Source organism: Macrobrachium nipponense, chromosome 28 (assembly GCF_015104395.2).
Source record: "Macrobrachium nipponense isolate FS-2020 chromosome 28, ASM1510439v2, whole genome shotgun sequence".
Taxonomy (NCBI): domain Eukaryota; kingdom Metazoa; phylum Arthropoda; class Malacostraca; order Decapoda; family Palaemonidae; genus Macrobrachium; species Macrobrachium nipponense.
In genome coordinates, this window is record NC_087217.1 from 69952515 (window position 1) to 69971412 (window position 18898).

Below are 18898 nucleotides of genomic sequence, written 5' to 3' on the forward strand. Positions count from 1 at the left end.
GGAGATTGATTTGTTCTAGTTTTCTTAATATTTTATTAAATGAGAGAAGAACAATATGCTGTGCTCATTTGTGCCATATTTCAGTTTATAGATAATATTGCCTCAGTACATCTTAAGGCTTATTAATGTAGCATTTATAAGGTATTCTGTAAATTAATTTCTAATGAAACCAGACTATTACATTGAATTCTAACTGATGTATTTACACTTTTTTTCATGTAAAGGAATTCTTGATGTTGTTGATGTACCAGCACCTTCAGTTGTTGAAAGTAAGTTTCACTCATGGCCTTGGAAGATCAAGAATAAGTATTATACTGCAGATATTCACATAAGCTGTGTGGAATGTTTGGAAAGTCATAAAGAACGTGTACTCACCACTTGTGAAGCCTTGATAGTATATTGTGATTCACATGAGGTAAGGCATAGGTTCTTTTTTTTTTTTAAATTGCTTGTCTCTTATCCTTAGGCCTTATTATTTGAGATAAATCTTATTTACTGTTAAAGTTAGCTTTACTGTATCTCCGTGCCGATTAGGCGAGTCGGCATTCAAACAAGAAATCGAATGGCTACCCGGATGACTGTCTAGTTTACCTGTTCTCCACCAGGTGTGTTTCGAATGTTTTAGCTCTTTTCAGAATTCTCCTTGCCACCATTGCGGTTAGGCGATTGTTGGCATTCTATGAAGTTTGGCTGTTTTACTCCTGTTTAAGGTATTTTAATTTCATTTTCCTATGATGTCTTCCACCGGAAGCAAAACCAATAACGTCAGGCTATGTAGGAATGATTTTGGTGTAACCAGGATGTTGAAATTGGAAGTTGATCAACATTCGGTTTGTACTTGCAAGGGTACAGAGTGTGATCTTGGAACTACTAGATGTTAAGAATGTAGGGAATTATTCTGAGAATTTATATTAAACCTGGCAGTTCTATCCTACTTGGTGTATCCCCCAGATTCTCTGAAGTTCTTGGCTCTTCAGGAGGAAGTGCAGAAAATGCTGGACAAGGATGCGATAGCGGAAGTAGTGCGTCCGTCCCCGGGGTTTTACAGTCACATCTTCTTGGTGCCCAAGGCGTCGGGAGGATGGAGGCCTGTGATCGACTTATCCACCTTGAATCGCTTCATCAGGAAGACACAGATCAAGATGGAGACCCCACGCTCGGTGTTGGCAGCTGTGAGGGAAGGCGACTTCATGCTGTCGATAGACTTGAAGGACGCATACTTCCAAATCCCTGTTCATCCCACGTCCAGGAAGTTCCTTCGCTTCTCTCTGGCGGACAAGATCTTCGAGTTCAAAGTCTTGTGCTTCGGGTTGACCAAAGCCCCTCACGTGTTCACAAGGGTCTTCTCTCTCGTGTCAAGTTGGGCCCATGCTCAGGGGATCCGTTTGCTGAGGTACCTCGACGATTGGTTGGTCTTGGCAGTTTCCAGGGAGAACCTGCTGAAAGACAGGGATTGTCTTCTTTGGTTCTGCCTGGACCTGGGGATATTTGTCAACCAGGAAAAGTCGAACCTCGTACCCACTCAAAGGATTCTCTACCTGGGCATGGTCATCGATACGACAGTGACAAGAGTTTTCCCGTCGGATCAGAGATTGGAGAAGTTGCGGGCTGTGGCGCTTAACTTCCTTTCAAAGTCGCATCAGTCAGCTCATCAGTGGCAGATTCTTCTGGGAGTGCTATCTTCCCTTAAGAAGCTGGTCCCTCATGGGCATCTTCGTCTTCATCTGGGGGAATTCTGGTCTCCGGTGGGGGACTCTCCCCTGTTTATGGTCCCACTGTCTTTGAAAGTGAGAGAAGACCTTTGTTGGTGGCTGGACGACCAGAATCTATTGAAGGGCGTCCCTCTGCGTTCTCTCCCTCCGGACTTTCTTCTGTTCTAGGACATCTCCCTTGCAGGTTGGGGCGCTCTTAGGCGGCCTCATTGCTTCAGGCGTTTGGGGTTTAGAGGACAAGCAGCAGCATATCAATGTCTTGGAGTTGAAGGCGGCTTTCCTGGGTCTGATGGAGTTTCAGGGAATGGTAGAGGGTCACTCTGTCGTTCTCATGTTGGACAACACCACGGTGGTAGCCTACGTGAACAAACAGGGAGGCCTAGTTTCTCAGCAACTTCATGCCTTGACAGTCGAGCTTCACCAGTAGGCATTCAGCAATTTGGTAGAGCTCTCAGCCAGGTATATCCCAGGGAAGCGGAACGTGGTCGCAGACAAACTCAGTCAAGCGGTGGTGGACAGACTTTTCCAGATTTGGGGGAGACCCATGCTGGACCTTTTGGCGACACGTTACAACAGGAAGCTGGAGGCGTTCTGTTCAGTGGTCCCAGATCCCTTGGCATTAGCAGAAGATACATTCCAACATCCCTGGGTCAACCTGGAGGTGTATGCCTTCCCTCCGTTTTGTTTGATCCGTCAGGTTCTGAACAGGCTGTTGGTTCAAAGTGTCTCAGAATGACTCTGGTAGCCCCTCTGTGGCCACAGGTGGAATGGTTTCCAGATCTGCTATCGTTGTTTTTGGAGATTCCGAGGGAGATTCCCCCTTGGTGGCATCTCCTGTGTCAGCCCCATGCAGAAAGGTTCCACCAGTCTGTAGAATCCCTGTCTCTTCACGGTTGGAGGCTATCAACTATCTCCTCCGAGAGAGAGGCTTTTCTCAGAAATCAGCTGGGCACATGTCCAGCAGTCTTAGGAAGTCAACCTCTGCAGTTTACCAAGGCAAATGGGCGATCTACTGTGATTGGTGTCATAAACGGGGTTTTTCTCCACTCGCGACCTATATTCAGCGAATAGTAGACTTTTTAACCTTCCCCAGAGACGAGAAACGTTTGTCCGTGTCTGCTATTAGAGGCTACAGGGCGGCTCTGAGTTTGGTGTTACGCCTGAAGGGTATCGACATCTCCTCTTCCTGGGAACTTTCCCTGCTAGTAAAGGGGTTTGAGCAGTCGTCTTCTCCTAGAGAGCTCAAGCCCCCAACGTGGGATGTTTCCTTGGTGCTTAAGAGCTTGACTAAAGGCGCTGTCACACTAGCAAAATTTCCGTTGACTTTTTCTGAGTTTGTCGTCGACTTTTCAAAGAAGTCGACGTCATTCCGTACTCTGGTTGTCACACACGTTCTTCTTCATACCGTGGTTGTCGTCAAAACGTAAATAAACCATCTGAGCTGTGACTTCCTGGAATGATAAAACAACTATGCTTTATAACACAAAGCAACTAGTGGGTCGTGCTTGCATGTGTTTAATGATGCTGCCTGGAATAAAAAAAAAAAAAAAAAAAAAAGTCTTTGGGTTTGGTGAAAAGTTTTGTTTGATAACATAAGATAGGGCTAGCCTAGATAGGCTATTCGTAACCTTGTTTACACAACCACAGTCAGACTGTATTATAAATTAAGCTAGAGAAACACTGCAAAAATTTTTAATATTTCTGTTTATATTATTTGCTAATGCAAAAAAAAAAACAAAAAAACAATGAGATCACACCTAGGCTATATAACAATCTGATATTCACGATATAGCATGCTTATCTGCATAAAAATCAGCAAGTTCAGGAAAGTTTTCCCTGAGTTGCATGGTGATCTCTTGGTAATATTTTCATTTAAGAGCCTTTTTCATAAAACTATCATGCTTATGGTCCATAAGCATCGTCTCCCCCACATCTTCGACCAAAAACTGTTCTGCCAATCTTGTCCACTTTACCAAGAACTCCCTCTTGCATCTGATGACTTGAAATGCGCGCTCTCCGAGATATAAACAAACAATAAAGTTGACAGTAGCGATGGGTTGAATTCGATCAGTACCGTTTTCAAAATTCGTGACGACGACACCTGAAAGTCGTCGTCGAAACATGGAAAGTCGACGTCAAATTCAAAAGTCAACGGAAATTTTGCTAGTGTGACAGCGCCTTAAGAGTCCATATGAGCCCTTGCAAAGCTCATCTGATAGGAACCTGATGCTCAAGACAGTTTTCCTTTTGGCTTTGGCTTCTTCCAAAAGGGTAGGAGAGCTCCATGGCCTGAGTTATGAGGTGAAGCACACCAGGGGTTGGAAGTCAGTGTCCTTCGAATTTGTTCCGGAATTCGTGGCCAAGACCCAAAATCCCTCGGTGCATGATGACAGGTTCGCTTCGTTTTCCATTCCATCACTGACTGACTTTGTGGGTGGTGATGCTCAAGAGCTTTTGTTGTGCCCTGTCGGGACCCTGCGTTACTATCTTAAAAGGACTCGGCACCTTAGACCAGGCTGCCGCAGACTTTTTGTCAGTACAGGCTGTACAAAGAAAGAGGTGTCTGAGAATACTATCTCTTTTCATACATTCAACTTACCTGTTAGATATATACATAGCTATCGACTCCGTCGTCCCCAACAGAAATTCAAATTTCGCGGCACTCGCTACAGGTAGGTCAGGTGATCTACCGCCCTGCTCTGGGTGGCAGGACTAGGAACCATTCCCGTTTTCTAATCAGATTCTCTCTGTTGCCGGTGGTGTCAACATTGTTGTTACTACCTCCTGACTGGAATTCTTTTTTTCAACGCTTTTTGATCATCTTTCGACTGATTTTTGGTGACGTACTTGGATCGTTGTTTGGCATTCGCTATCGTGGAATTGTTTTTGGACTTGGCTTTGGATTTTCTTGAATATGTCTGACTCTAGTGTTAGTTTCAGAGTGTGTGTGAATGAGGGCTGTAAGGTGAGGATTCCGAAGGCTTCGGTAGATCCTCACACTGCATGCAGTGGATGTAGAATGGTTGAGTGTTCGATTGAGAATACATGTAACGAGTGCGAGAGACTGAGTGCTCAAGAATGGAAGAATCTAACTTCTTACTTGAAGAAGTTAGAGAAAGATAGAGAGAGGAAGGCGGTTTACAAAAGCCGCAGGAAATCTAGATCTCATGAACTTCTATCTAGTTCTGTAGCTTCCTCTTCTGATAATTATTCTCATTCTGTATCAGCCCATTCACAGGTTGCTAACCCCTCTGATTCTGCTTCGGAAATTGCGGAACTCGGAGCTTCCCTTCAGAAAATGCAGGAAAAAATGGCAGCATTGGAAGGTAAGAAAAGTGAATGTGGTTTTCAAGTGATTTTAGTGTCCCCAGTGTGGTGGAGGGGGCGTCTGGTCGTCTCTGCGATGCTCCCAGGTCTAGACCGCTTCCAAGCTCCCTGGCCAAGAGGAGAAGGAAAGTCGAAAGCCTTACGGAGGTTGTGGAGAATCCCCAATGATCAGGCGTCCCTTCAGCAGAATCTGTTACATCTCAGACTGCCAGGGACCGCTATAGGAAAAGCGTCCTACGAGAGTGCTTTTCATCTTCTAGTTTGCCTTCTCCGAGAAGAGGATGGAAGGAGTCGAAGCTTTCCCGTCCGCTGAAGAGGAATTGGAAAGAACCTGAATTCAATTCTAGCCCCGAGCGCTTCTCTGAAGAAGATGCGCCTTCGGTAATAAAGAAGGCTAGGAAGGAGTTGGATCCATGGACGGTAAGAGAACCTCGAGCGCCTTCCAGATCTCCCTCTCCTGATTCGAATGAGTCCTCGACCAGGAAAATTTTGCTAAATATGCAGGAGCAATTAGCGTCTTTGGTAGGAGTACTTTCCAAGGAGCCTACTCGTAAGAAGGACGATAGGCTTCCGGTAAAAAGATCCAAATACCGATCTCCTGTCAGGCGCAACGAGCCTTCCGGGGGAGTTGTCGCACAGGCGGCCATCTCTGGGGGGGAGCGGAGTGTTAGACAGGCGAGAAGTGGAAAAGGAAGTAACTCCTGCCAAGCGCCTGGCGCCAGCTAGGAGCCAGGCGCCAAGTAGGCGCAAAGAGCTTGATTTTCCTTTAGATCGTTCAAGACCTAGAACGCCAACCAAGCGCCGAGATCCTGCTAGAGAAGATGAAGCTCCTGATAGGAGCGAAAGCGCCTGCCTAAGCGCAATGCGCATGCCAAGCGAAATGCGCCTACCACGATCCAGGAGTATGCGAGCGCGATACTCCTGCCAAGCGCCAAGGAGTATTCGGAACGGGATGCGCCTTCCAAGCCAGGCGTCAGGAGTATTCCGATCTCGATACTCCTCCCAGGCGCCAGGAGTATTCCGAGCTCAGTACTCCTCCCAGGCGCCAGGAGTATTCGGAGCGCGATGCCTCTACCAGGCGCCAGGAGTATTCGGAGCGCGATGCCCCTACCAGGCGCCAGGAGTATTCCGAGCACGATACTCCTCCCAGGCTCCAGGAGTATTCTGAGCGAGATACTCCTGCTAAGCGCCAGGCGCATTCTCTACATGAAGAGCCTGACAAACTGCCAGGAGTCCTCCAGGCACCAAACTAAAATTATCCATGACTCCTCCTAAGGCGATAGGCGTAGAGAGAGAGTAACTCTTAGTCCCTCTCCTATTAGAAGTGCTTCTTCTTCGGAGAGGAAGAAATCAAGGGAGGAGACAGACGAAAGAAGGGAGCCTTCTCCTTCCGAGCCTCTTAACTTAGAAGACATTTCGGAAGACGAGACTACTAATAAAGAAGGGCTTTCAAATTATAAAGTTCTTTCTTCTCTCCTTTTAAAAGAGTATGGAGATTCGTTGACTCCAGCTGCTCCTCCTTCTCCACGCTCTCTCTTTTCAAGCACGAAAGCACACAAGTCTTCCTCCTTCCTGAAAATGAAGCCGGCCATATCCATGAAGAGGGCCCTACAATCTCTTGACTCCTGGATCAAGACAAAAAAGGAGTTAGGAAGGACAGTATTTTGTATGCCTCCTGCTAAATTAACGGGTAGAAGAGGCATATGGTATGAAAACGGGAGAGAATATGGGATTGTCTCTGCACCCGTCTTTCAGACGAGTGTCAGAATTCCTTTCAAGTCTTGTAGACTCCTCGAGGAGGAGACGCGCCTTGAACTCGGCCAGAGCAACATGGGGTCTTTCGGAGATGGGCCACCTCCTCAGGGGACTTTTCCACACTTTAGAAGTATTTAACTTCCTGGATTGGCTCCTTGGGTTCTTGCTAAGAAGTCCCAAGAAAAGGAACAACTAAACCCCGAAGCCTTGCATAGTATCCTCACATGTATCGATAAGGCTGTTCAAGATGGATCGGCGGAAGTCTGCTCCCTTTTTGGTGCGGGAATACTAAAGAAGAGGGCGGTTTACAGTGCTTTCCTCACTAAGGCTGTCTCTCCTTCGCAGAGGTCCGCTTTGTTGTTCGCGCCTCTCTCAGAACATTTATTCCCTTCTCAGTTGGTGAGATACATTGCTCATTCACTAACTGAGAAGGCCACTCAAGATCTCCTTAGACAGTCTTCAAGGAAGAACAGACCTGTGGCCAGTGAGGAAAAGAAAGGGGCTCGTCCACCTCAGCAGCAGCCCTTTCGAGGAGGCCCTCCGGCTAGATCGATCGCCAGAAGGAAGACAACAGAGAAAAGGGGAAGATCTTCCTTCCGTCCCTTTAAGAAGGGCAAATGAAGGAGCCGACCCTTGGTCGATGTCGATCATCAAGAAGGGTTATTATATCCCATTCAAGGACAGCCCTCCCTTGACAACAACACCGAGGGAACTGTCCGCCAGATACAGGGACCCTGTTCTGATGGATACTCTTCGTCAAATGGTAGAGCAGATGTGGGACAAAAGAGCAATAGAAGGACTGGATACAGCTCCCTGGGGTTTTGGATCACAGCTCCCTGGGGTTTTACAGTCGCTTGTTTCTTGTAGCGAAAGCTTCGGGGGGATGGAGACCAGTACTGGATGTAAGTGCGCTGAACAAATTCGTAGAACAACAAAAGTTCAGCATGGAAATGTCTGCTTCAGTCCTTGCAGCACTCCGTCAAGGAGATTGGATGGCGTCCCATAGATCTTCAAGACGCATATTTCCACTCGTTTCCCGATTCACCATTCGTCGAGGAAAGTACTTCGTTTCATGTTCGAGGGAAGGATCTATCAGTTCAGGGCCCTGTGTTTTGGCCTGTCCACGGCTCCCCAAGTCTTTCACAGACTTGATGAAAAATGTGTCAAGACACCTACATTTGAAAGGGATAAAACGTCTCCCTATACCTGGGACGAACGGGTGGCTATCAGGGCCAGGTCTCAAAAGCAGTGTTTGGAGGATATTTTCAAACGACTTTGGAACTGACGAAATCATTAGGATTGATCGTAAACCTCGAGAAATCTCAGATGGTCCCCAGCCAGAACATGGTTTATCTGGGGATTCAGATGGATTCTCGGGGTTTTCGAGTATTTCCTTCTCAAGAGAGAATAAAGAAAGGTTGTACCACAGTATCGAGCTTCTTAGAGAAGGAGCGCAGTTCAGCGAGGAATGGTTGAGCCTTCTGGGGACCCTTTCCTCGCTCGAACAGTTTCCTCTGGGAAGACTGCATCTCCGTCCGCTTCAGTTCTTCCTGAGAAGGAGTTGGAGTTGGGAAGACAGGACATCTCTCGAACACGTTTCCAATCTCAACAGAAGTAAAAGATCAATTAAGGTGGTGGTTGACCCCCTTAGAAGAGAATAAAGGAGTATCCCTAGAAGTACGGAACCCAAACCTGACATTGTTCTCAGACGCGTCGGAGACAGGTTGGGGTGCAACCTTAGGATCCAAAGAAGTGTCAGGCACCTGGTCGGAAGAACAGGTGTCATGGCACATAAATTGCAAGGAGCTCTTAGCAATTCACCTTGCGCTAAAGAGCTTCGAACACATAGTCAGAGACAGAGTGGTACAGATAAACTCCGACAATACCACCGCTCTGGTTTATGTCAAAAAACAAGGAGGAACTCACTCTCTCGCCCTATGCGAACTGGCAAGAGATCTGCTGATTTGGGCGAATCAAAGGAATGTAGTTCTCCTAACAAGATTTGTCCAAGGGGAGAGGAACGTGAGAGCGGACAGACTGAGCAGGAGGTTCCAGGTCCTTCCTACAGAATGGACCCTCCACTCGGAAGTCTGTCAGAGCCTTTGGTATCTTTGGGGGAAGCCTCAAATAGATCTGTTCGCCACGTTCCTCTCCAAAAGGATAGACACATTTTGCGCCCTAGTAGAAGATCCCAGGGCTTATGCAATAGATGCCTTTCTCTTAGACTGGTCAGGGCTAGATGTGTACGCTTTTCCCCCATTCAAGATACTGGGGGAAGTAGTCAGAAAGTTCGTGGCCTCGAAGGGAACCAAAATGACTCTGATAGACCCATATTGGCCATCCCGAATTTGGTTCACAGAGGTAATGGAGTGGACAGTGGACTTCCCCAGATCTCTTCCAAACAGGATAGATCTGCTCAAACAACCCCACTTCGAGAGGTACCATCAAAACCTACCCGCTCTTGCTCTGACTGCCTTTCGACTATCGAAAGACTTGTCAGAGCGAGAGGGTTTTCTCGCAAGGCGGCAAGCGCAATTGCCAGAGCCCGCAGATCATCTACTAGGCGAGTGTACCAATCAAAGTGGGGGGAAGTTTTCAGAAGTTTGTGTAGGTCGAAGAAGCTGTCCTCTTCCAATACCTCTGTGACCGAAATTGCGGATTTCCTTCTTTTCCTGAGGGAAAAATCACATCTCTCTGATATGACTATTAAGGGGTACAGCAGCATGCTTTCAGCAGTATTCAGAAACAGAGGATTAGATTTGACAAATATGATAAGGATTTACACGATCTCATTCGTTCCTTTGAAACATCAAAGTCAATAGAACCCAGAGTTCCAAGCTGGAACTTGGATGTGGTCCTGAAATTTCTGTCTTCCGAGAGGTTCGAACCACCACACACGGCTCCTTTCGAGATGTCACAATAGTGTCTATTTCTGCTGTCGCTCGCTACGGCAAAAAGACGTCAGCGATACACACCCTTGAGTCACGAGTTGGCTTCAAGGGAGACTGCGATTGTTCATTCCAGACTCTCTTTCTTGCTAAGAATGAGAATCCCTCGAATCCCTGGCCCAGGAGCTTCGAGGTGAAAGGACTTACTAGTCTGGTAGGCAGAAGAGGCAGAAAGATCCCTTTGCCCAGTTAGAGCACTTAAATTCTATCTGGACAGAAAGAAGCAGTTGGGGGGTTTCGCAACACGGTCTATGGTGCTCAGTAAAGGACCCCAAAAGACCGATGTCTAAAAACAAAAAATGCCTTAGCCTTCTTTGTAAGAAGTGTCATTACCGAGGCTCATAAGAACTGCCCAGATGACTTTTAATCTATTAAGGGTGAAAGCTCATGAAGTAAGGGCAATTGCGACGTCTATTGCGTTCCAAAGAAATGTCTCTTAAGAATATTTTTGGATGCAACTTATTGAGATGCAACTCAGTGTTTGCATCTCATTACTTAAAGGATGTGCGCGTTACGTATGAGAAATGTTATTCTCTAGGTCCGTTTTGTGTCAGCACAGACGGTTCTGGGTACTGGAGTGAGCACTGATCTTAAATTAGTGTACATTTAACCCTCTTGTCGGATGTGTTGGATTTCCTGTGCATGGCAACTGACTTTTAGAGGGGTACAAAAATTTTTTTGTGTACTTTTGTGTGTGTGATTATTGAGTTTTTGGTTGTTTGCTAAGAGTCCGGGGATGGCTCTTGGCAATCTTAGAACTAACAGGGTGTTAGGATCGGGTGATCGGGGTCGGTTGTGTGCTCCTTAAAGAAGGCGTATTGTCATATAAGCGGATTAGCACCCATTGACAAATGCCAGTTAGGCTCTGCCGAGTAAGTGGATAAAACCCCATCGACAGACCCACAAGAACTCTTGGCGCAGATCACTATCTCGCTAAGGCTCTTGAGGTGAAGCAGACTCCTAGGCAGTAGCCACGAAGTCTTCCACCTGATAATGGTAGGAACCAAGGTCTATAATACCTTTCAACATAATGTTGTTTACCTGTCTAGTCAGTAGTTAGCTGTCTCTTGCCCTCACCAAAGGGTGTCAATCAGCTATGTATATATCTGACAGGTAGGTTGAATGTATGAAAATGATATTGTTATGATACAATAAAGTTTCATACATACTTACCTGGCAGATATATACGATTGAAGACCCACCCAGCCTCCCCGCAGGAGACAGGTGGAAGAGAGAATCTGATTAGAAAACGGGAATGGTTCCTAGTCCTGCCACCCAGAGCAGGCGGTAGATCACCTGATCCTACCTGTAGCGAGTTGCCGCGAAATTTGAATTTCGTCAGGGACGACGGAGTCGATAGCTATGTATATATCTGCCAGTAAGTATGTATAAACTTTATTGTATCATAACAATATCATTTTTGGATACGGGAAGCCATCAGACAGGCATACTTGACTCTTGATGATTCCATCACCACGTCTGTGCAGGCTAGAGCACATGACGTTAGGGGTATTGGTCCCTCTCTGGCTTTCAAAAAGAACTTGGCTGTACATAGAATTGCTGAGCGCTGGTGCTTGGTTACGCCAGTTCACGTTCTCCTCCTTCTATCTTAAGGATGTTGCCCACAGATCTATGGACACGTTTTCCCTGGGTCGTGTGGCTGCCCAACAGGTTTTGTAACTCATAGTTGTCCTTAACAGGGCACCTTTGTATCTTACCTAAGATGATTGTGTGGATGAGAGAATGAGTGAGTTGGCTAGCCTTCTTTCTCTTGTACCTTTTCCTTCTTCTTCTGGCGGTTTTAGGAATTGACACGTCATGTGCTGGACTGGTCTGATACAGGTGAGTGAGGTAGTCATACTGGTAGTGTGGTCGTGCAGTATACAATATCTTACCCACTATTTAGTAGCATGGGCTCCGCTCCTGAGCAAGGAGGAGTTGGGAGTACTACAAACCCTAGTGCCCTGGTTTGTTTTTGGACAGTCAAAGTTTCTCTTTGGTTCCCTATACGATGGTTATCCCATATATCATTGTACGTCACTCAGGTTCTGAGTGGTTAGATTTTAGGGTATCTAGCTTCTCAACGGGCTTCAGTCCCTCTCTAAGAACTATTTCTTTTTAGAGCTGAACTGGCGGGTAGGCCCCCAGCCGGTCTAGGATGTCTTAAAACCCTCCTCCAAGTATGAGATTAATCCTATTGTTAAGACCGACGGTTTGTTCGCATATGAACAAATGACAAATTTTCTAAGACAATTTGTATTTTTAATAGCTACAAACCTGAGGTCTTAACGTTATACTGCCCGCCTCTAGCCGCCCCTATTTTTGTTAAGTCATCCTGAGTTGGGAAAGACTGGAGTAGATGTTTGGTGTTTGACCACTCTTCACCCGATCTATGCATGCATTGCCAGATACCACAAGATTCCTTGCTTTCATCTGCTAGGCGCTAGAAATTATCCTATTGTTAAGACCTCAGTTTGTAAGCTATGAAAAATACAAATTGTCTTAGAAAATTTGTCCTATTTAGATATGTCAACTGAGTTGACTGTTTATCTCTCATGTTTTGGTTATTCTAAATTCTAGTCTGCTAACATATTCCCCTTTCTTCGTAATGCTTGTGTTCTTTCTTTGCCTACTTTCTCTTCGGCTATCGGCAAATCTCTTACTGCTGCCTCGATTAAAGTTTCTCTTTCAAGTCTACACTGTCTGTAGTGTCTAAAGTTCTCTTCAAGTTAGATGTTATTCTAGCTTCAGAACTTTCTAATGAAGTTTCATATAGGAATCCTTTCAAATATGTACGTTTGCTTTCGGACGAGGCGGGAGAGTTGTTGTAACTCCTCTCCCACCACCCTCCTAATCTTTCCCATGTTTTGGCGCTCGTTTCTTTCCCTCAGTCGGCTCGTGAGGACGTCGTTGACTTGTGTGGATGTAGTTGACATGTGTGGACTTGGCCGAGTCCTGAGTTGCTTAAAACTGTCTTCCTTTCATTGAGTCGTGGTGGGTGCGATACAGCTGGGTAGCACCTAGCTGCTGTCACCTCTTATCGACAAGCGTCTCTTTCTGTCGCCAAGGGTTGTGGAGAAAGAGTAATCCTTTAAGCTCTTATGCTTACCTCCAGTTGGCAGCTGTCTCAACTTGTTGCCCGGTGGCGGAAAAAGTTTGAAATGGAGTTGGAGGAACTCGTTTGGCAGGTCGGTATTTGTTGCAACATTATGCTTTGCTGTATCCTCATTTTGTTGAGGAAAGAGGCCACATTGAGAGTATGTCTTGCTTGTCATAGCGTATTTTGGTGCCCTCTAAATATTGGTGAATAGAACCAACGCTTTCTTCTATTAGAAAGCATTTTGTAACTTTTCTCGTCCTCGGATGCACAAATCTCCCTTAGGTCTACTTGGCTTGTCGTCTAGTGTCTTTTAAAGTTGTGGAGAGCTGAAGACCGCATCTTGCGGTACAAACGCTTATTGGTCCTTAAACCATCTTTAGTAGGAGGTTTGCTTTCTTTCTCTTTCCTGTGGGAAATGAAGTCGAGATTGACAGACATGCTGATGGGAGTTTCAGTCTAGCTTGTTGAGTTGTTACCTTTTACTTAGCTATGTTGTCCCGTCTCTGCGGACTGCTTAGAGAGGTGGAGGCGCCAACCCAGTGAATTTGTGAAGCGAGCTTTAGGGTTTGTCACCAGCAGGAAGACAAGTAACTCATTTCTGATGCTGCAGGGTATTGTCCTCATGCTTATGCTCACTTGGTTTGGAAGAAGTGAGAACACTTTCCCTTCCTGTCTGTTTATGCAGCTCTGTTTTAGGCGATAAGGGATTATCCATTGGTAGTCTTGTTTTATACCTTTTGGGGATAAGTGCAGACTCAGGTTCTGGGATATGGGCAGTTGCAACTTCTTAACATGCATGGAGAGACTTGGGGTTAGTACCTTACATAGTGGAGATGGTGAAGGGTGGAGATATTCTTGGACATTTGGAGACTGAATAACAGGAAGTGTCTGCCCACATACTTTTTGGTTTTCTAGCATGGTTTAAGTGCCTTTCCAAAGAACGGTCAGACTTGTGGTACACATCCAGAATGTATATCACTTACCAATACATCCACAGTCATGCAAGTTCCTTCAAGATGTTTTTGCAAGGAGGTATTGCTGTTCTGTGCACTTTCGGTTAGTGTGCAGCCCTCCATAAGTTTTGTCAGGGACTTTTTGCCCATTGGTGGATGGTGTCGACTTTAGGAGCAAGACACTTTTACTGAATCAGTGATTCAAGTTGGCCAACTCTGTCAACAGTATTCCAAAGGCCAAGGACCTGTTGCTTCTTTCTGGCCCAATTTCTATGCATTATATTTTTAATTCTCTATATCCCCATTCTTATCTACTGATGTGGGGATGATACTTAATTATGCATGCTTGTCAGTCAGTGATGAACAGGTACGTGCTGCTTGAAGAATTTTAGGTATAAAGGAAACTTCCTATATGGTAAGGGCTTTTCCTTATTAGGAAACATGGCCTCACTGGGGATTTTTTTCAGATAATTATGCTCAATTAATGTACAGTTTCAGCGTAAGAATTACGACTTACAAATAATGCTCATCAAATTTGTGAGTAGTCAGAACCACTTTGGCTCCAGGGATTGTAGGAGGGACTGTAACAGGAATTGTCCATTTTGTTCTTAAACCTAAGCCTAGGTTTTGGTCTTATCCCTTCTGCCATGCAACACAAACAGAGTTTAAACTATGTCATTACACTTTCATGCAACATAGAATGGTCAACACTACACATGGTAAAGTTCTTAGATGTCAGGGCAGTGGAAAGATATAGGATGCCTAGCAGATTTATTCCTGGTCAGAAACAAAGTCTTTGTGGGAAGTTTGCTGCTTTGAGCAAAATGAAAACATATTGGTTTGAACATTCATTCTGTGGAAAGACAGCGTTTTGGCAATTGGGGATTCAGGAAGAACAAACTGCCCACAAGGGCCTTTACATCCATAAGTTTGGCACTTGGTGTGGGATTTAAAGAGCAGTCATTTAGACTGACTCGCATGTGGATGAACAGGGACATCCGAATGATTACTACTTCTTTGATGGCCCTCAGGCTTGAGCAGTGCATGTTTCCTTAATTTGGCCTAATTCAGACTCATAGGCCTGCCCCTCATATCTTCTCTGAATACTATTGAGCAATTTCAAGTTCAAGAATTGCTTAGTGTCTCTTGTAGAGCCCTTGTATCCTCAGGGCAAATGATTTTCAGAATTTCCAATGCTCTCGGTATATGTCTCATTCTTCCATTAAGAGGAAATCAACTACTACACAATTCCATACACTTGCATTAAAGGTGAACTTCTGGTTAGTAGCCATTAAATTTTGTTGAATAGAACTTTTAATAAGCTAAAAAATGAGTCATTGCTTGAATCTGTATGTAATCCCATTATTTTACCAATTGATTTCAAATTAGCGCCGAGGTACTTCAGTGGAGAGTGCTGTTTATCCAGGATTTGACTAGCTGCCATCTGGCAGATTAGTACCGATGATGTAGTGGTGCAGTTGCCTCGCAATAACAAGAGCAGTGAAGCACGCATATAGTAGAGTATTCGTCCTTGGTATTGTCTTCATGTTTTAGGTCAATTGTCATTCAAATAGGGTCAATTATGCCAAATTGTATGGTGTTTGGTTGTGCCAATACTTCTGGCAAGTGTCCAAAAGGCATATCATTCCACAGGATTCCATCAAATAGAGAGAAATCAAGCTGCTGGCTGATAGCTCTTTGAAGGGAGGATATCAACATCAAAGCCTTTCAACCTACGATGCAAACCGTTGTCTGTTTGGACCATTTCTTGCCAAGAGATTTCAAAGATGACATTAGGAGCAGGTTATTAGGTATGGCTATGAAATATATATATGTAATGGAATTTATTTCCCTCTGAACAGACCATGGTACCAACAAAGATAGGGCGGCTATCTACCGATATCTATACTATGGTGCCTCCACTCATATACATTTGGATTGAAATTTATTCTTGTCAGTCACCATGTGCGTGGTGTGATGGGGTGAACAGCATTTTCTAAATGTGTGTGTGTGTGCCCATGAACTAATGAGGGCCTTCACTTAGTCCTTTTTAACTAGTTTAATTAATGGGAGTCCTTTTTAACTAGTTTAATTAATGGGGGTTTTAGAATTTAGGGGTGTATATGCCTAACTAGGCATACTTCAGGCTACTTTTTTATTTACCATTTCAATCTCATATTTTCAGCTGATAAAAACAAACCAAAAAGGATATTATCTGAAGATGCTTTGCCCTCGGAATAGTTCCGCCTGTCTGAGCCTACCGCTACATGATGTCATGCATAACAGATGAGCCACACAAAATGGCAGCGCCCATGGTGCAATAGAAAATTGTTTGTGAAAATTAAGAAAACACCCCTTTCAAAAAACTTTTTTTCACTAGGGGTACTTAAATAGAATGATAATACAAATGGAACAGCTAAAATGCAACCAGAAGTTCCCCTTTAACTTAGGCATCTCCTTAACTGCTTGGAGATGTTAGAATGTCCCCTCCCAATAATAAGATTTTCAAGTTATAAAAGGCTCTGTCCTTAATTTAAAACTGTCGTGGCCTGGGGTCAGAAGCAGTGGTCTGTGTATTGCTGAGGGTGCCAGTCTAAAGGAATTTCCAGCACCTGGAACCTTGTAGGCGTCAATTTTTTCTGTTTGGAGATAAGACTTTTCACTGTCTACTCTACTTCCAAAGTTATTGTTCCATACGTACTTTCCTCGGTATTACATCAAGTATTTTTAGATCTTGCTGAGGACCAGCACTGTAAGGTGTTGAGTTTGAAGCCCCTTCATCTCTATATCAGTCTCTCTCTGGAGTTTAGAGGCAGGTCTAAACTTTATCTGAATTTAATGAAACCTTTTATTTAGCACTAGCAGCAGTTAATAAGTAAATTTATTGTCAGCACCCTTATTTAAGCTGGTGGAAAGGGAATGCTATTTTAGCTTTCTGCCTTAGAGCTGAGGGTTATGTTAAGGCTATGCTTTACAGTACCCTGTAAGAATTCCAATGTAACCTCTTAGTGGGGAAGAAGAGGAAACTTCTTTATCCTGTTGGGGCATTTAAAATTTAATCATAGGTTAAACCTAGAACATTTTTATCATCCTTTTAGGAACCTTGAACATCTTTGTCAAAGGTTAATCCTGGAAGAGGCAAAGTTAACCTTTGGTTTTATGGTTTTAGGAAATATAGTAGATGACTTTGTCAAAGGTTAAGAGGCAAAAATCAACCTTTGTTGTTTTGTGGTTTTAGAAAACCTAGATGTCTTTTACAATGGTTAAGCTTGAAGGCAAAGTTAACTTTTTGTTTTGTAATTTTAGAAAACCTAGAATGTATTTGTGAATGTTAAGCCTGGAAGAGGCAAAGTTAACCTTTTGTGTTGTGATTTTTAGAAACTTATAACATCTTTGTCAAGGAACAAGAGGTCCTCTGTGACATATTGAATAGGCTAGTGCATGAGAACTAGCTCCATATCTTCTACCTTTATTGAAGTAAACATTCATAATGGGAGCAGCAGTTGTAACTTCATTTAGTGTTAAGTCAATTTGTTGCTCCAGAATAAGATTGATGTGGCACAGTAGAAGTACAATTCGGTTTTTACCTGCTCAGAATTGTGTTTGAAAACAGTACAGCCCTTAATCCACTACTATAGTCAATTCACTTAAGGTATATTCTTGTGCATACAAAACATATGTTTAGCTGTCTCTGATTGGCTGGTCCCGGTAGGTAGGCCGCTCGCTGTCTCATTATTTTCATCTGTGGCTTAGAAAACTAGCAATATGTTTCCATTTCTTCATTTATCTCACGTTTTCCAAAAGATAGGAAAGGTTTTGTCATACCAAAGGATTCAGTATTAATTGTACAACTAAATGATATTTTCCTGAAATCAATAAGATAAAACACTAAGGAATTACAATGAGTAAAAGTAAAGAGAGAAACATTGCAGCCTTTACACCTGTATTTATTTATAATTGGATTTTGCATAATTCATGCGATCAAGATAAAATAAAACGTGTTTTCATACAATAAAATCCCCCCAAATATGCTGGTATTTTCAGATTTTAGATGCATGTAATATGTGAAGAGAAAATGAAGAATATGTCTTATCATGTTGCATTCGTACTTGACTCAGCTTGAAGGAAGTCTGTCTTTCTTAATTGTTGTTTATTACTTCACTGAGATTATCATTTCATATTACTCAAATAAGTCTCTGATATCTCTTTCGTTTGAAAATATATTTATAAAATACAATTAGAAACAATATTCTGAAAGAACCCGATTAAAGCTAAGGCTGAGTTGAAGAGTGTGAAGTCTGTCCACAAAGTTCAACTTCTTTGCTGGACTGAATTCTTCACGGACCACCTAGATCTGAGCTAACGATATGAGATGCATCCATCTGATTATCGTTATTTTTTTCCTTATCAGATATGTCCAGACATACTATATGATATTGGATAGGAAATGTTCGACAGTTATAATGGAAATTCTGTGTATTTATTTACAGAAAATGTAATGACATAACATGGTGAATATTGTCAAAAGTGCAGCCTCTTTTATTGCTAATTTGGCAACTCAAATCTCTTGCAATACTGTCAAACATGAATCATTTATGAATGCAACATAATATGACATATTCTTCATTTTCTCTTCACATATTACACGCATCCAAAATCTGAAAACAACAGTGTATTCAGGGTGAATATGTTGTGTGGAGACATAAGTTTTATTTTATCTTGATCGCATTAATGATGCAAAATTCAATAAGTAAAAACAGGTATGAGAGATGTGTATTTCTGGTGATAGAAGTTCACTCTCGACGTGGTTTGGAAGTCACGTAAAGCCGTTGGTCCCGTTGCTGAATAACCACTGGTTCCATGCAACGTAAAAACACCATATAAAAAAATAAAAAATAAAAACAGGAATAAAGAATGAAATGCTTCTCTCTTCACTTTTGCCACTAAGTATTCATGTAATCTCTCTCTCTCTCTTACTGAGACGGAGGAGCTGTTGTGTTGTTGCCACTAAGCAATCATGTAATCTCTCTCTTCTCTCTCTCAATGCAAGAATTTTTATAGATTATGCACAATATCATGTCCCATTTTCACTCTTTTAAATAT

At 43.6% G+C, this 18898-nt stretch overlaps 1 protein-coding gene across 2 annotated transcripts in view; it reads left to right on the forward strand.

Moving 5' to 3' along the window:
* Window positions 1-224: 224 nt before the first annotated feature.
* Window positions 225-18898, forward strand: part of LOC135201865 (alpha- and gamma-adaptin-binding protein p34-like) — a gene marked incomplete at its 5' end in the record, with an annotated part of 108153 nt that continues 89479 nt past the window's right edge. For both annotated transcript variants that reach the window (XM_064231167.1, XM_064231168.1), the window contains 1 exon segment: window positions 225-415. In XM_064231167.1, coding sequence (XP_064087237.1) covers window positions 225-415 — 191 coding nt within the window.